This window comes from Zootoca vivipara, chromosome 3, assembly GCF_963506605.1.
Source record: "Zootoca vivipara chromosome 3, rZooViv1.1, whole genome shotgun sequence".
Taxonomy (NCBI): domain Eukaryota; kingdom Metazoa; phylum Chordata; class Lepidosauria; order Squamata; family Lacertidae; genus Zootoca; species Zootoca vivipara.
In genome coordinates, this window is record NC_083278.1 from 47,084,104 (window position 1) to 47,100,960 (window position 16,857).

Below are 16,857 nucleotides of genomic sequence, written 5' to 3' on the forward strand. Positions count from 1 at the left end.
GTGTAGCATGTGATCAGGAAACTCAGATATCTTGGCAGGAACAAGCTCTATAGCCTCCCAGTGCCGATGAAATATGTTTTTGAGATCTGCAGAAAAATGCCACACCATGAATCCTCCTCCTCATGAAGAAATATTTAGGCACTATTGGCTTATTTTTATAATTAACATTTACGTTTAAGGCTGGCTGTGAAGTTGTCAAATATGCTAATTTAATGGTATAAGGTTGTGCTTCTCAAACCAATGAAATAAAATGCAAGGAAAATATTGAGAGCAAGGTGAATTTCTATAATAAGCGAAATATGTGTGTGTTTTTCTCCTGAGCTTTGCATGGTGCATCAGCAGGTGTTCGGACCCTGACTGGAAGCCCACAAAAGAGAGGAAATTCTGAATTAAGGCTTATTATGGGAGCCCTTTCTCCCTCCCATGCTTGTATGCTAATAGGAGTAACACAGGCATATAAAGAGGTGAATAGATAGCCATAAAGAACCCCAACTTGGAGTTTCCTTCCTTTTGTGAATTTAAGTCAGATTCTGAAGCACCCACTGACACTGGGCACAATGCATCAGAAACGTCTTCTGTACAAGAGCACTGGAATTAATGGGACTCTCAGAAGGATGGAATTTGTGCAGAGGATGCTGCTGGTGGAATATGTAAAGCCAACACTTTTTAAAGACAAAACACTAAGGAATAATTTTATCAGGCATTGTTTCTTGCTCAGTTTGCGATTATTGCTACAGTAGCTAACTGGTGAGTTAAGCTTAAGCAGCCAATCGACCAGAGGGTAAGTAACACTCATTTATCTAATTATTTAGTTAATTAAAGCATCAGCTTAAACTAATAAGGGCACAGGAGCTAAATCCTGTAATAACATATAGCTCTGAAGCTAAATCTGTTGAACGGCAGATCTGTAGAAACCTAGTTTTCAGTTCTACCCTAGCCGGCAAGTTTAGGGAGGTCACAGATACCCTTTATTATTGTCCCTTTTTTTGTTTTCCATTGGTTTAAATGTAATGTAAGTTGTTTTAGTTGCTGTGGTGTATGGCTGGGGGCTTCAGCTCTTGTATTTGCTAGTTGTTCTTAGCCTATGTGATTTTTATTCTTTATTTTATTGTGTCTTTCGTTTTGAGGTTCTGTGCAGGGTTGTATATTTATTTCTTTATTGTGAAATTTTCCTGTCCTGTTATGTTTTTGATTGATTTTATATGAGCTCCGTCTCCCATCAGCCCCTGCCAGCATGGTCAATTGCCAGGAATAATGGGGGTTGTAGTTCATCAGAATCTGGAGAGCCACAGCTCCCACACCCCTGCTAGATGGTATGCAGTAGCAGACAGTATTGCAGGATATTGACATGTGAATGTGGCCCAGGTGAATGGCTAGTGGTGAAGATGATGATGGTGATGATAATTAATTATTTTATTATTTATACTCAGCATGTCTGGCTGGGTTGCCCCAGTAGTCAACTCTGGGGAGCTTCAGTTTTCCTGCCATTTTCCTAGATCTCAGTTCAGACATTGCATTGAGCTGTTGTTGTTTAGTCGTTTAGTCATGTCCGACTCTTCGTGACCCCATGGACCAGCATTGAGCTACAGCACACAAAAATCCCTCAAGCCACTGTAAATCAGTCCAAATTCATACCTGAAAAGCCAGGCTTCAGGTGCATTGCTAAAAGGCCAGCAATGAAGTTGTGACAAAACTGTATTTTTATGAGGTAAATTCAAATGCAAGAATGTTGTTAGGATATGAAAGCTTTTTGACTTTAAAAAAATGGCTGACTGTGGTTGTTTACTCCTGACTATAAAGCCAGAAAAGATGCAATATATGTGGTTCAGCTGGCAGCCTGCCAAGAAGCAGATAGGTCGCTGCAATTTCAAAAAGATGTGTTTTGCTTACATATTTGTGAGTATTTCAGTTACGGCAGTTAATCTAATATACTAGCTTTTATATGAGTATTATAGTGGTACCTCTAGTTACGAACTTAATTTGTTCCGGAGGTCCGTTCTTAACCTGAAACTGTTCTTAACCAGAGGCGTGCTTCCGCTAATGGGGCCTCTTGCTGCTGCTGTACCGCTGGCACACGATTTCCATTCTCATCCTGAGGCAAAGTTCTCAACTTGAGGTTACTCTTCCAGGTTAGCGGAGTTTGTAACCTGAAGCATTTGTAACCTGAGGCGTTTGTAACTCAAGGTACCACTGTATATGGCAATTGAAAAGGAGCTGAATTCTGCTAGGCCCTTTAGCAGATATTCCATTTGAAATCATTGGTCTGGTTATAGGCTGAAGAGGATTTGGAATTCCAGGAAGAGCCTGATGATTGGCCAGAGGGTCCTGAGTAGAGTGGATATAAAGGCAGGCACAGGGTGAGTAGTGGGGACTTGGTAGTCAGTCATTTGGTCAGAGGCTGAAGAGAATGAAGGGGCAGATGGGAGCAGAGAATCGCTGAGGGAAGCCAGGCAGGAGGCGGAGATTCCAAAGCAGTTGCCCAGGATAGCTCCTAGCCAGAAGGACAGCAGCTGTCAGTTGATCACAGGAGGCAGGAAAGACTTCAGAGACACAACTGTGACATCTGTGTGGCTGAATTTCCAGCACCTGACCTGAAGAGGGACTTCAAAGGCAAGCAGAAGCAAGCCTGTCAGGGAGAAAGTAGCAGCAGCACCGAGCGGCAGAGTCCAGTGAGTGACAGCTAAGGGACTGTCCCACCCTGTAATCTTTCAGTGAGCCCTGATCAGGGAGAGGCCTTCTTTCACCTAGATATCTGTGAGTTAACTAAGGGAAGAGTAGCAGAGAATTGGGTTCCTAGTTTTGCATAAGGAGTGAGAACTACGGCAAGTATGTAGCCACCTCTCTGGAAGCAAGAACATCAGTTTTAAGGCAATGGTAACATCTTTTAAAGTGAATGCAATTAAAAGTAACTGCTACCTATTGAAGCAGTTCTCAAAGTGTTGTTAAATAAGGTAACTGCAAATAAATACTATATATCTTTTTTAAAAAATACTATGTTATATTTATCCCCATGTAAACTCTGCTCCTCAGTCACCAAACACCTCTCTTTTGTGGTGCATGGAGAGACATTACCCCGGCAGGGAAGCAAAGATTGTGCGATCACAGGCGTTATTCCTGCTTGCAAAGGGTACACATGTGTCAAGGCCACAGCACTGGCAGACACACACACCCCAAGTGCCCACCCACCACTTCATATGGCCATTAAACCCTGGTTTATAGCGCTACTTGCACAAACAGGAAAGAGCTGCCTTGAAACCTTGTGCTCATATGCTGCCCACTTCCCTCTCCTCTCACATACCCAGGAGAAACGCTTTCCTTGAATTATCCAGGGATTATGGGTTAAAAACAAAATTGTGATCAGAACAGAACAAAAAAATAAAACAACCCATGAACTTCAAACATTGGTTTCTGAAGCTGGCTTGTTAAACTTAACCAGAGTTTGTTTTTAAGCCATGATCCCTTGTCTAAGCGAGAAGTTGGCTGACATTCAGGGAAAGTGATACTAAATTCTGGTCATGCAGGAGGGAGGAGAAGGGAAAGCATTTGAGTCTTCCTGCAATGCTAAGGTATGGTTTGAGAACTGGGGCACAGTTCCATTCTTTTTAGTTTGAAAATGGCATTCCATCTATTTATTCTCTTCATTTAGCAGTTGCCGTAAGTTTTGTATTCTCAGGAAACTGACAGGGTTCCTAATAAAAGTAAATCCTAGAAAGTCATTGGAGTTGCTGTTCCACTTCATAACCTTAACAGTAATAAGTTTAAAATGTATGCTTTTATGGATCAAGCAAAAAGAAAAAAAATCTATACTGAACTCATGGTAGCATAATAGATTTACTGGTGATTCATTGTAATCTGATTTTATTTGCCTTTTTCATGAGAGGTTTTCCCACTTCTTTTATGGATGTGCATGGAAGTTGTGTTGGTTTGAAAAATTGATGTTTCCACCCCTTTGCTTTTGTTCTGAAAGTGCTGTTCAATGTCTACATAAGAAAGATTCAAAAGTGAACCTTTTCCACTGTTCACATTCCATTTTAGGAAGTCTTTTCACTTCTGTTTGTTTATCAAAATACCCGTATATTCCGGCGTATAAGACGACTGGGCGTATAAGACGACCCCCAACTTTTCCAGTTAAAATATAGAGTGTGGGATATACTCACTGTATAAGAAATACGACCCGGCGTATAAGACGACCCCTGACTTTTGAGAAGATTTTCCTGGGTTTTAAAAGTAGTCATACACAGGAATATACTGTAAATAATATAATATGAAACAGAACCTTTTTTTGCAACACTTTAAAATACACTTTGGCTAGCTAGTGTTTTCCAATAGTGTCTCTGTGTATATATTTAGAGCTTATGAACCAGTTTTTCACCAGCAGGTACCCACAGTTGTTCATAAAAAAATTAAATCCATAATAATTCTTAGTTACATCCACCATGGAACCCTACTGAAATCCACATCTAATCTGTAAACACAATGAAATGGTACCAATTGTAGTGTAGTGTCCTAAGTGCCCTTTGTTCTGCTAGAAGTTCATTTTTAAATGAATTAAGCAAAAAAGATAATTAAATGTGCCTAAGTATGTTCATAAAAGGAGTCAGTTTTTATATTTCAGAAATATAAGTATGTTGTCAGGTTTTTGTTTTGTTTTTGACACACTTCAGTATTGTTCTATTTTCCCTAAGTCTATGGTAACTAAGAATATGTTTCCTGTTCACAGAGCAAGCTTTACATGGAAGGATTTAGAAGCCTAAAAGAAGGAGAACCAGTGGAATTTACTTTTAAGAAATCTTCCAAAGGACTTGAATCAATACGGGTAACAGGTCCAGGTGGGATTCCCTGTTTAGGAAGTGAGAGACGACCCAAAGGAAAAACAGTACAGAAAAGAAAACCAAAGGGAGATAGGTAAATACAGTATTTTTTTTCTTCCATTTTTACATCTTTCGGAAAACTTTTATTTGCGGTGCTTCTCTGCAGACTCAGATGTACTCATGCAAAGATAAGGATGTGAATGGTTTAACTTGTGATTCTGGAAATGGCATATTCTGATTCCTTCCACTAGGAAGAGCTGTAGCTTGCTGGTTTACATGCAAAAGGATTTGAGCTCAATCCATGGTCTCTCCGGGTAGGACTGGGTGAGGCCCAATCTGGAACCTGGGAGAGACAGTTCCAGGCAGTGTTGACAATAATGATCAAGATGGACCAATCTGTCCCAGATGTACAGCATGTGTTTGCTGTGTGGGACTTTACATATGTGTAAGAGCACTCTTGCCATGGCGATTTGTTGCATTTCATATTAGGTTCTGGTACTGGAAATGGGTTCTAGTTTTCCTCACATAATGTACTGTGCTGTATATATGTCCTGCCACATGTCTTTGGCTCATGAAGTAATTTTAGTGTTACATGCAGAGGCAAACATGTTCTGCCAGCTCATATTGGTTTAAAAATTTCTTTCATATTATGCAACAGAATAATGACAGGCCCTAAGTATTTCAGGACATCAGGTGAGCTAGGAGTAGAGATAGAAGGGGGCAGGGCACAGAGAGAAAGAGCTCCTACCAGAGGCAGGTTGGAGATTTCAGGTGTTTCATTCGGGGAAAAGTCTGTTCACAGACATAAGTGCTGCCCAGAGATGGTTGCAATTTTGAGTGCATGGTTCCCGAGATTAAGATACGTCTCAGAGGGGAGAGATGCGTAGAAATTAGTGAGGCCACTTGATTTGAATATGTCTCATTGGGGATTGTGGGGAATAAATGCGGAGGGCCAAACCACAGACATTGAGCTCCTGGGAGAAAAAAATGTGGGATGGTAATTCAGTAATTGCTCAGTCCTGCTTCGGGCGGGGGGGGGGGAGAAGATTTGGAAGAACCCATACCCATTTCCCCCCCAAAGCCTACCTCCGCCTAGGCTCCTCTTGGATGGCAGGCAGATGTTTACTCGTGAGCAACCAAATGCCGATGGGCATTCCTCGCGAGCAAGCACGTCTTGGATCACAGCCCAGCCCCGAAACACTTTTCCCAGGACAAAAACTCGCTAAGGTGATGGCAGCCGTTTTTTTCCTTGGACACGATCCCCAGCGGCCCCAAGGGGGATTCCTCTTGAGTAAGTGCCGGAGCCCTGCGTTCCTTGAGAGCAACCTTTCCCTGCCTTCTGTGCATAGCTCACAATCGGTGTGGAGGTGCAGGAGATGGAGGGCGAGCCTGGCTGGAGGAGGAGGCAGCTGGGGCCACCGAGCTGGACTGCAAGGACAACAGTGGCCGGGGCTGGATTGGGTGGCACGCCACGGCATGAGCGAGCAGCGTGGTGCCTGGGGATCAAGGGCGGCAGACACACGTGGGGAGAGACAGGCCGGAAGGCAGGGCAGGGCCTGGAGGGGGAAATCCTGAGCCGCCTCTTTCCCTTGTTATGGAAAATCTGCTTAAAGGCACAGTGGCCCAAGCTCTCCAAAGTTGAGTCTCCTCCTTAACGGCTTCGCGGCAGGTTCTGCAATGGCCGGGTGGACCAGATTTAGGACCCTGGCGGGGTGGATCCAGCCCTTGGGCCATAGTCTGAGGACCCCCGAGTTAAGCAAATTCTTCTCTTTGAGCCACATTTATTTATAGTTTTAAATTTAGTATTTGTTCTCATAGCATGGAGCCTTTGTCAAGAACTGCATTCAGAGAAGAGTGTGAGAAGTGCTTAAAATTACATCCAGTTTTTCAAGGAATAGTCTTCAGTGGCTTTAGAGGTGGGTAGAATTGCTTTCCACCCTTTAGGTTTCAGACAGTTTAAATGCTGATCAATTTAATGTAGTTCAGACAGGTTGGCAAACAATAGCAAACCACAGACTGCTCTCATTTCATTGCCTGCCATTAATGTTGCAGTACCCTTTAGATCAAAGTTAACTGGGCTACTTTGGTTTCATCTGTCATATTGCTATATCTGATACATGCACTTTAAATTGCTTGCATGTTGAAATATTGATTATACATACCGGTACATACATACATACATATATATATATATATAGAGAGAGAGAGAGAGAGAGAGAGAGAGAGAGAGAGAGAATTATCACAAATTTATAGAGCTGCATCTGCCAGCATTTATGTTGGACAGTGTGGCCACAATTCACATCCCTGTGCCTGTGGCAAAAAGTTCTGTTCAGCTAATACTCCTTGTGGAGTGAAAGCAGATATTTATTTATTTTATACTAACAAAACTAAACTACCATTCCAATTGGCTCTAGTAAACCTTCCTGCCACCATTCAGCCATTTACATTTCTTTATCACCAGATTATTAGGTACGCAAGTTGATCTGGTTAAGAGTACAGTGTTTTTTTACACTTCAATGACGTCACACTGTCACTTTACATACCAACAATGTATATTCAGCTATTAATGTTTACTAAAACAGCTAAGCTTTAAAAGGAGCAGCTACCTACCCAAATGTTTTGGCTCCCAAATGCCGCAAACTGTTCTGGTTTGTGAACTATTTTTGGAAGCTAAACATCCGATGGGGCTTCTGCAGCTTCTGATTGGCTGCAGGAACTTTCTGCAGCCAATCAGAAGCCGTGCTTTGGTTTCTGAAAATTTAGGAAGTCTAACGGACTTCCGGAATGGATTCCCTTTGACTTCCAAGGTATGGCTGTATATTAAAACCCTTTAGCCAAATTGCCCATTATTTGTCTCAATGCCACTTAAGCTTCAGCAACTTAACTCACTGCTTTCAGGTCCCACATTGACAGTTAAACTGGACCCTAACCACACTAGACGGAAAACTTCTCACTTCAAATGCATGACAGTGGACATTGCAATAGAAAGGTCAAAAGACATTACACAGTGCCCATTAAGACTTAGACAAACAGTCCTAGATTAAAGCTGAGAGCCTCTTCTCTCTACATGTGCCATGAATAAAAGGGAAGAAACAATTCTTGAGACAGGATGAATACTTTGCGGTCCTCTGGATGTTCCCATCAGACTCAAATAGCATGGCCTGTGGTTAAGGATAACGGGAGTTACTGGGCAAGTCCTAATGTCGGAGGGAATATGATCAAATTCGGGCACCTTTTACCATATGTGGTGGTCATGTGACATCAATTACTGTGGTTTTGGGTCATGGTATCCTGGAAGATTAGTGTAATAATCACAGGACAGACAGTCCCATGTGTCCCTCAGTTAGCACTGTTAACTCTGCTTGAAGGAAGCTTAAAAGAGCTGAAGTATAAAGAACACTATAATTCTGATCCTGGTTATAGCAAGACTCGTTATAGCTCGTAAACAGAAAGCTTTAGAGTACAATGTCTGCATGGAAGCTTGGCTGCAACAAAATGAACTACCGTAATAGGGAAAAAAATAACTGAACACCTGATATCAGTGCGGAAAAATGAGGCTTTCTGAGGAATTTGTTGCAGGTTGTTGCATATAAATTTAGAAACATCCATGTTCACAAACACTTTCTGTTTTGGCTTTAGAATTCAATGCCATGTTGATATTTAGGAGCGGCGGACTTTAAAAAGGGATGATAGGAGTTTTAGCCCAGTAACATCTGGCGGACCACCAGTTCCTTATACCTCAGTTAAAAACAACAAACGGGAACCGGCTCCTTAACCATTGTTTTAAGAAGGCTATGAAAAGAGGTTGCTTTGCTAGAATTGAGAGTAGCTCTCAGGAATTCAACTACTTGTGGATTTGGTTGCCTTCGCCTCATAATTTTAGCACATGGTAGTGGTGAGGACCCAACTTTGGGAAGAATTAAATGTCTCATTCTTCCAATCATTCCTTGTTCCAGCATTTTAGCTTGCTAGATGAAACAATCCTCTCTTTCACCCCACTGTTCTGGGGGTTCTCCTGACCCTCCAAGAGCTTATATTGGGGGACAAGAGAGGTTGGAAAGTCCCATCACACAAGTGGGCTTCTGTTGATGGGGCTGGTTATGTGAACCCTGTTCTCTGACATGCTAGTCTGTTATATCTGTGAACTATCTGTTATACACTGTGAAGTAATTGTAGTGTTGAGGACTTGCAAAATTGCTGTGGAAGGGTTAAAGTGTGAGTGGAGTTGCTTTTGTTATTTTTAAATAGAAAAATAGAATGCTGGGTTTTGATGTGGAAAGCCTGTATTCCAGTACCCATTCACTAGGTGGCCTTGTGGGGGGCCGGAGTATATTTTGGAAAAAAAATATGAACTAATTCCTATGCCCTACAAATAACCCAGAGATGCATTTTAAATAAAAGGACACATTCTACTCATGTAAAAACACCAGGCAGGCCCCACAAATAACCCAGAGATGCATTTTAAATAAAAGGACACATTCTACTCATGTAAAAACACGCTGATTCCCGGACCGTCCACGGGCCAGATTTAGAAGGCGATTGGGCCGCATCCAGCCCCCGGGCCTTAGTTTGGGTACCTGTAGATCAGCCTGACCTACATAAAAAATGCCAAAACACTACATTGAGCTCCATAGCAGACAGGCAGGATGTAGAATTAACTCCTCATAATTTGGAAGCCAGAAAGTTGATTGAGCCAAGCAGGATTGATTTCTAGTCTTACGTTTTTAAACATAAGCATTATAATGATTTATTAAGCCTCTTTTGAAGGAGTAAAGTGTGTTGAAGCGTTTTGAAGAGAGAGACACTTTGTTTTTCTGCAAACAATCCAAAGAGAAGCTGCATAATTGTTAAAACGCAGCTAAAATGAAATGGGTTGCATTGTGACTGATAAGCAGACTGGCCCAATGCCCCAACATTTTAAAGCAATCTATTGTTTAGAAATAAATAGTTCCAAAGACACATCATCAACAACTGAAAAGCTCAGTGAACAAGGTAGAAGAAAATAAAACATGTAAACCCTTTAAGTGATCTTAATTAGATTTCAGAATTATTAAAGCACAATTGCAGTTCCCCCTCTCCCAGCCCTGGTATGAAGGCAGATTTTGGTAATATTTTATAATGAATATGTTGAAATATTGCTTAAAAGTGCTAGCCATTTTAGGCATTTTAAAAACAGCAGCATTTCAGCATGTTTCAATAAATGTTGTAGTGGGGCTTGTGCTTTCTAAGACTTGTTTTGTCAGATTTTGGAATTTGCTTTTTAGTGGTTTCTTTTGTAGGAGAGAAATCTTTCAGGCATGAATTGATAGTCCAGATCTTTTGCGATCTGTCTCTTCTAACCTATGACCCTTGTTCCTACAAGGTCAACATCTGAGGGCAGGAGATTAAGATAGTTTAAAGACTGGAATGGGAACTGGAATGGAAAAATTAGCCAGCCTATTTTGGTTGCAAAACATCAAAGTCCCCAAACCATTTACTTATTTTTCAATGTAGTTTAAGAGTAACAAGTTAATTAATTATACTGTGCTTGGCAAATAGATGTCTGGAATTAAAAGGACCATCATGGAAGAAATTTTGGTTTGCATTAAATATAGCAAGCATATTGTGTTACACGTACCATAAAGAGTCTATAGCAGTTTTCAATATAACTTGGAATCTGGTCTTGCAACTTCTTTGCCCAATTACTTCTCATTCTCATTAACTGCAACACTGACACCAGTAACACAAATTTCCTGTGTAAGGATCTAACCATGATGGTGTACCCAGTGACTCCTGAGATCATGTGCTGAAATTGCGAGTATGTTTCCTAATTAAAGTTTAATTATTAAACCAGTGCCTCTTGTGCGGTTTCTTTACAAATGCAAATGTTCTCTGTGTAGTGGCATTGTCCATTACATAAAGAAATCAACCCCTCTTCTTTTTGGTAACAATGTATGTGCCATTGCATGAAATATTGTTCCTCCATCTGCATAAGTGTGTTTAAGGCACATGTATTATGTGCATGAGTTTGTATATGCACATGTACGTAGACTCCAGTATCAGTTGTAGAAGCAGTGTTTTTTATGAACAAAATGCAGGCTGCTAGTAGTTCCCTTGCTGTTGCTGTTTTTACAATATAAATCTCACATGGGCTTTGTTCTTTCATGGAAAAAGGAGGAGATTATGCCTTCAATGTATAAGCAATTTTTATGGGAAAGTGCTGTTTCTTCTATCATTCAAAATCTGATTGATATCTTTATAGACTTTGGCGGTTTTCTGATTGTTATTCTGCAACGAAAAAAGATTTCAAATTTAAATAGCTTAAACTACTGTTGGGAAATGTACTGTGTATATATATATAAAGAGGTTTTGCCACTGTCCCTGTAATCACATGGCTTCCCCTGCCTCAAACAATGCATGGGCAGCTGCAGGAGAAAACCTTTCTGTATAAATAACTCATGTTCGGTAGAATCCTCCTTGTGTAGCCTTTCCCCTGAGACAGCTATACATGGTGCAGATGTTGGGAGCTTGCGTGTCTCCCAGGCAGGGCCAGCAGCACCCAAAGGCCGCCGCCCCGCACCCAGTGCCTCTTCACATGCAAAGGGTACTTTATAAGGAGCTGTGAATAAGGAAAATATAGGTTATCATGTATAAATTCTGTTGGCACATAAAATGTTGGAGAGCAAGTTTGTGCATAGTTTTTCACAAGAGCTTGTGTGAACTGAAGAACTCGCTTGTATTTGCAGCCCTTTTGTAGATCCATCTAAGGTGCTATAGTGTGTTTTGTTTCAACAGACTAACATGGCGAACCTTTTGGAATTGTGCCCTTAACTACCAGTGACTGAAATAACCTTAGGGTTTGGATGTGCACATAAAAAAAGGAGAATATGTGTGACTTGTTTCCTAAATGGAAAGTGTTCTAATAACGAATTATTCTATTATAGAAGTCTAAAGGAACAAAACAAAACCCTAGCTTCTTAATTCTGCCTTTGCAAATTGGTTGGCTGTTTCCTCTAGCCTGTGCATCTGGAGAAAGGGCACCAGTGGTTCTTGCTTTTGTATATGCTTAGCTATTTAAATGCACATAAATTAATTGTCTCTGACAGCAGTTGTAAACTAAGAAAACACACTGGGAGGTGGTCCCTAAAGCACTGTTTCTGAACCTGTGGCCCATGGGCTTCATATGTAAACCTGAAATAATTATTGCTTACAGTCTTTAACTGGTATGATGAATACCTCTTGCAACCTTTTTGTTATGTTGACAGGTTTTGGCACTTGCAACCGAACACTGGAAAAGTCTTACATTTTGACACTTGAGAACCACTCTCTGGCAGCTATCGGTAGTGATGGTTCCAATGACTGTTGCACCACAAGGTGCTTGCACAGGGGACCCCCCCCCCGGAGTGTCCCCCACAGACTGCCTCTGATGCACGGCCTCCAGCACCTGCGCATCAGAGACAAGCTGCAACATTCACTAAAACCAACTCCTTGTACAAACACCCGCAGTGCACCACCACTGGATCTGCTGCTAGTGTTAGTTAACAGTGTGACTAGGAGTGATTAGAATTTTGGGGGGGTGGGGGGGTGGAAGTATCTAATGCTCCTTAAGTAACTGGATGCTTTGTAGAATAATTTTTTTATACCTTATGAAGCAATATCCTGTAATCAGATGGTTGGTGTTCTTAACATTCCTGTAACAAAACCGTGAATAACCCTAAATATTTAGAAGTACTCTAAATGTTTCAACAAATTACACATTAATAGGGGTGATATGTCCTTTTTTGCTGGGATGCCTCAAGCATAGGTTATAAAACAAGCAATGTTGCAATTAAAAGGCATGACGCCGATGGCTGTTGAGGGAAGTCAGCAGTTTGGAAGGTCCAAAACTCATGTGACAATAAATGGATGGGACATTAAACCTAGTGAACCTGGACTTGTATATTGCTATACCTAAAAGACTGGGAACCACTGTCCTAAGCAATAATTCTAGAGTAGTTTTTAGCTGCAAGCCCTGAGTTCTTACAGGACTAGAGGGAAGAGGAAAAGAATATCATTTGAACAATGTGGTGTTTTTTTATATATATAAAAGTGACGGTACAAAAGTATTTGACTTACTATGTGATTGACAAGATGCTGTAAAACAGGCATCCCCAAACTGTGGCCCCCAGATTGTTTTGGCCTACAACTCCCATGATCCCTAGTTAACAGGATCCCTAGTTAACAGGACCAGTGGTCGGGGAAGATGGGAATTGTAGTCCAAAACATCTGGAGGGCTGAAGTTTGGGGATGCCTGCTGGAAAAGATTGTTCTCATCAGATGCAGGTGAGGAAAAATATTGCTGCTTACAAACATTAAAGAAAGATAAAAGGCCAGTTTGTCTGAGAACAGAGCTTGATCCTTTTCAGACAAACAATATATTCAAGGGATGAGAATTTATGATGCCCTATGGACCTATGGGACCCAGGTGGCGCTGTGGTTAAATCACTGAGCCTAGGGCTTGCTGATCAGAAGGTCGGCAGTTCGAATCCCTGTGACGGGGTGAGCTCCCGTTGCTTGGTCCCAGCTCCTGCCAACGTAGCAGTTCGAAAGCACGTCAAAATGCAAGTAGATAAATAGGAACCGCTACAGCGGGAAGGTAAATGGTGTTTCCATGTGCTGCTCTGGTTTGCAGAAGCGGCTTTGTCATGCTGGCCACATGACCTGGAAGCTATACGCCGGCTCCGTCGGCCAATAATGCGAGATGAGCGCACAACCCCAGAGTCAGTCACGACTGGACCTAATGGTCAGGTGTCCCTTTACCTTTACCTTTTATGGACCTATATCCCAACATTATGGAAAAATGCAAAGCTTGAACAATGAGTGATTCTGGGTGGTTCAACCTGACTCACCACTAGCACCCTTAAAACAAAGTGTGTGGGTGGATAGATTAGGTATATAGATATAGATATATATTATATATGGTGTGTGTGTGTGTGTGTGTGTGTGTGTGTGTGTGTGTGTGTTTTCTCTTTGGATGTAATGGTAATGGTACTTGCTGAAAACAAGTTAGTAAATATAGGGAAACCAAGATTTGCCAAATGCTTAGTAGAATATATAAAAAAGAAAATTCTCCTAAAATACGTCTGGTGTTCCCACCTAGATCAATTTCAGAAACATTTTAGGTGTTTTGTTTTATCACTTACATGTTTGTTGTCCTGGGCTCCTTTGGGAGAAAGGTGGCATATAAATAAAATAATATGAGTCCTTTTTAGCAACTGGTATGTGAAACCAAAGCATTGCTTTCAACAACATATATTTTATTTGATGTATAAGGGTGCTGGGATGATTGAGAGGATGAAGAACTCAAATTCTTGAGAGAACTAGAGAGCATTTTACTTAAATTTGATCAGTTTCGTAAGTTTAGCTACCCATCTATTGGTTGCTCTTTAAAAGAACCATACTATTCTGCTGATGTTAATAATATAATTTCATGTTATTTCGTTAAATCATTAAAACTGTTGTGCACTATCCTATATTAATAGCTCCTTCAAGAACCATAGCATTGTGTTTGTGTTTGGTACATATATAGGTGTCTTGTGGTTGCAAAAGAGAAACTCTGGCTAGTTGTAGCATGCATAGATGGCTGCTTGGCACTAGCATCTCTCTGTCCTACTACAAATTGTCATTGGTATCCAGAAACTTATCGTTCTTATTTTCGAACTTTTAAAAACAGCTTTGAGCCAACATGTTTTTGGAAACTAGTTTGAAAAGCATGACACTGAATGACAGGTAACCAATAAATAAACAATCCCCAAACCAAGCAGATGGATAGAACCTATCCCTTCCTGACATTATTCCTATGCCTACATCAAGATTTGTTAAGATCAGAAGTTATTTTATAATACAGAAACAAATATTATTTTAAAGTATATGTTAAGTATATAGAAAGATGTCAGTGATGCATTTTGACTTGCAAAAGTCAGCAAGCCTTACTTTGAGTGGTCATCCCACATTTGGAGAATCACTGCAGAAAAGGCCTGTTCTCATGTTGTCACCCTCGGGACCTTTCACGGAGGAAGCTCACAAAGAAGAACCTCAGATGATGATTGCAGGATCCAGGTTGGTTCATATGGGGAGAGGCAGTCTTTGAGGATTAGACAATCTGGCATGCGTAATTGCTTTGCAGCCAGTTGTATAATCTTCAGTGTTATTGCCACCGTCCTATTGTCAAGTTGGCAGAATAGAATTAAAATACGCTATTCTTCTCCAAACCATTGGTCAATTTCCAGATAGTACATAGATCAGGCTTCCCCAAACTTCGGCCCTCCAGATGTTTTGGACTACAATTCCCATCATCCCTGACCACTGGTCCTGTTAGCTAGGGATCATGGGAGTTGTAGGCCAAAACATCTGGAGGGCCGCAGTTTGGGGATGCATGACATAGATGTTTCTGGAAAAAGGGAGATAATGGAGAAAGCAGTCAAATGGTTTTTAAATTTACTCTTGTGTCTCTCTTTAAATATGAAAGATGGAATTCTTCTTAGGTCCCTAAAATCTTGTTCTCCTTTTCCTGATGGGACCTCACAAAGCCTTCTGTTGGTTGTGTTGCCTAGAGGATAGCTGCACTCCTCTGTTCACCATTGTTTCAGGATTCCTTGCCCTGCCATTTATAGATGCTGCCTATTCATTATGTGTTCAGGAAACCTGTGGCAAACAGCATTTCCACCCTGCCCCCCCCACCTTTTCGTGCTGCTTATTCTCTCCAATTTATTGGTATTGGCCTCTCTGTCTCGCCAACATTCAAGATCGACTTGTCATTCTGCAAACTGCATTTTCCGTTCAAGGGAGTCTCCTGCAGAGGATCCCAGCTGCTTCCACTTAAAACACCCAGAAACTAATCCTCCAGAATCAGCTTGAGCAGGCCAGCATCTGTCTTTCACATTTTGGTCCCCTCGAGGTGCCTCAGATAATGCTTTGCACCTCAGTCAGGGCTGCTATTCCTACCTTTTGGCCAGCCTTTTGATTCCATGTCTGTTGCCAAACCCTTTTCTCTCTCTCTTCCAAGTTTTACTACGGTCGAAGTAATAAAGCCATTTTCTCTGAGGAATATTCTGGTTTATAGACAGGTTTTAAAAACCCACTAGCTTAAAGTCAGCCGGCCTTCATTATGTGGTTACCACAAGATCAGTTCATTTATGAACATCCACTAGTTTGTGGGTAGAAAAAAAATATGGAGAAAAACATTCATGAGAATATGGTATCTAGAGTGGTTTAGAACTTTTCTGGTGCTGACTGGTTTTGCCAAAATACTTACTATTAAGTTTTTATTTCATTTAGCTAATCTATTTTCACTAGATAGATAGATAGATATGCCTATTCTTATATTTAGATCAAGGCCAGGCTCTCCCAAATTCAATATATTCTTATTAGTTTGATTATTGAAGTGACATTCATTTAGCTCAGTTGGTTAGAGTATGGTGCTGATAACACCAAGGTTGCAGGTCCAATCCCTATTCCTGCATTGCAGGAGGTTGGACTAGATGAGATCCTTAGGGTCCCTTCCAATTCTGTGATAAGAAAGAACAAGCCAGTTAACACCCTTAAATTTCAAGAATTTAATTCCTCTCATTCTCCTGTAAGGCTGGGAGGAGTACTGTTTCAGAGTTTAGTTTCAGTTTTGTGTTCCCAGGGACCCTGGTTTATATAGCAAACTCTTAAGTTTCATAACAAGGAGATAACATGTGTTTTAATGAAACTAGCTTATTAAATTAACCCACTGTGTTGAGTTTGTTTAAAACCAGGACCCCTGGGTTGAATGTAATGCTGATTCAGAGTTCAGTAATGCTAAACTCTGGCAGAGTCCTCTAACCAGCCCCTGTGCCAAGGGCTACAGTCCAGTATTCCTTATATGTACCAAATCACCTCCGATCTGGGAGATGTAAGAAGAGGGGTGCTGGCAGTGATTATAGCTAAGACACAACTGACCTACCCTATAAACCATTTGTGCAGCCTTAATTTTTTGTTGCAACTGGTTCCAAGCCCATTTTAACCTCTCAGACATAAAAAAAAATGTAGCAAAAGTTTAATA

General features: G+C 41.1%; 1 protein-coding gene across 1 annotated transcript in view; it reads left to right on the forward strand.

Moving 5' to 3' along the window:
• Window positions 1–16,857, forward strand: part of LIN28B (lin-28 homolog B) — a 72,169-nt gene that overhangs the window by 36,009 nt on the left and 19,303 nt on the right. Inside the window, exon 2 of the mRNA XM_035109315.2 lies at window positions 4,721–4,905. Coding sequence (XP_034965206.1) covers window positions 4,721–4,905 — 185 coding nt within the window. The remainder of the gene's footprint in view (window positions 1–4,720; window positions 4,906–16,857) is intronic.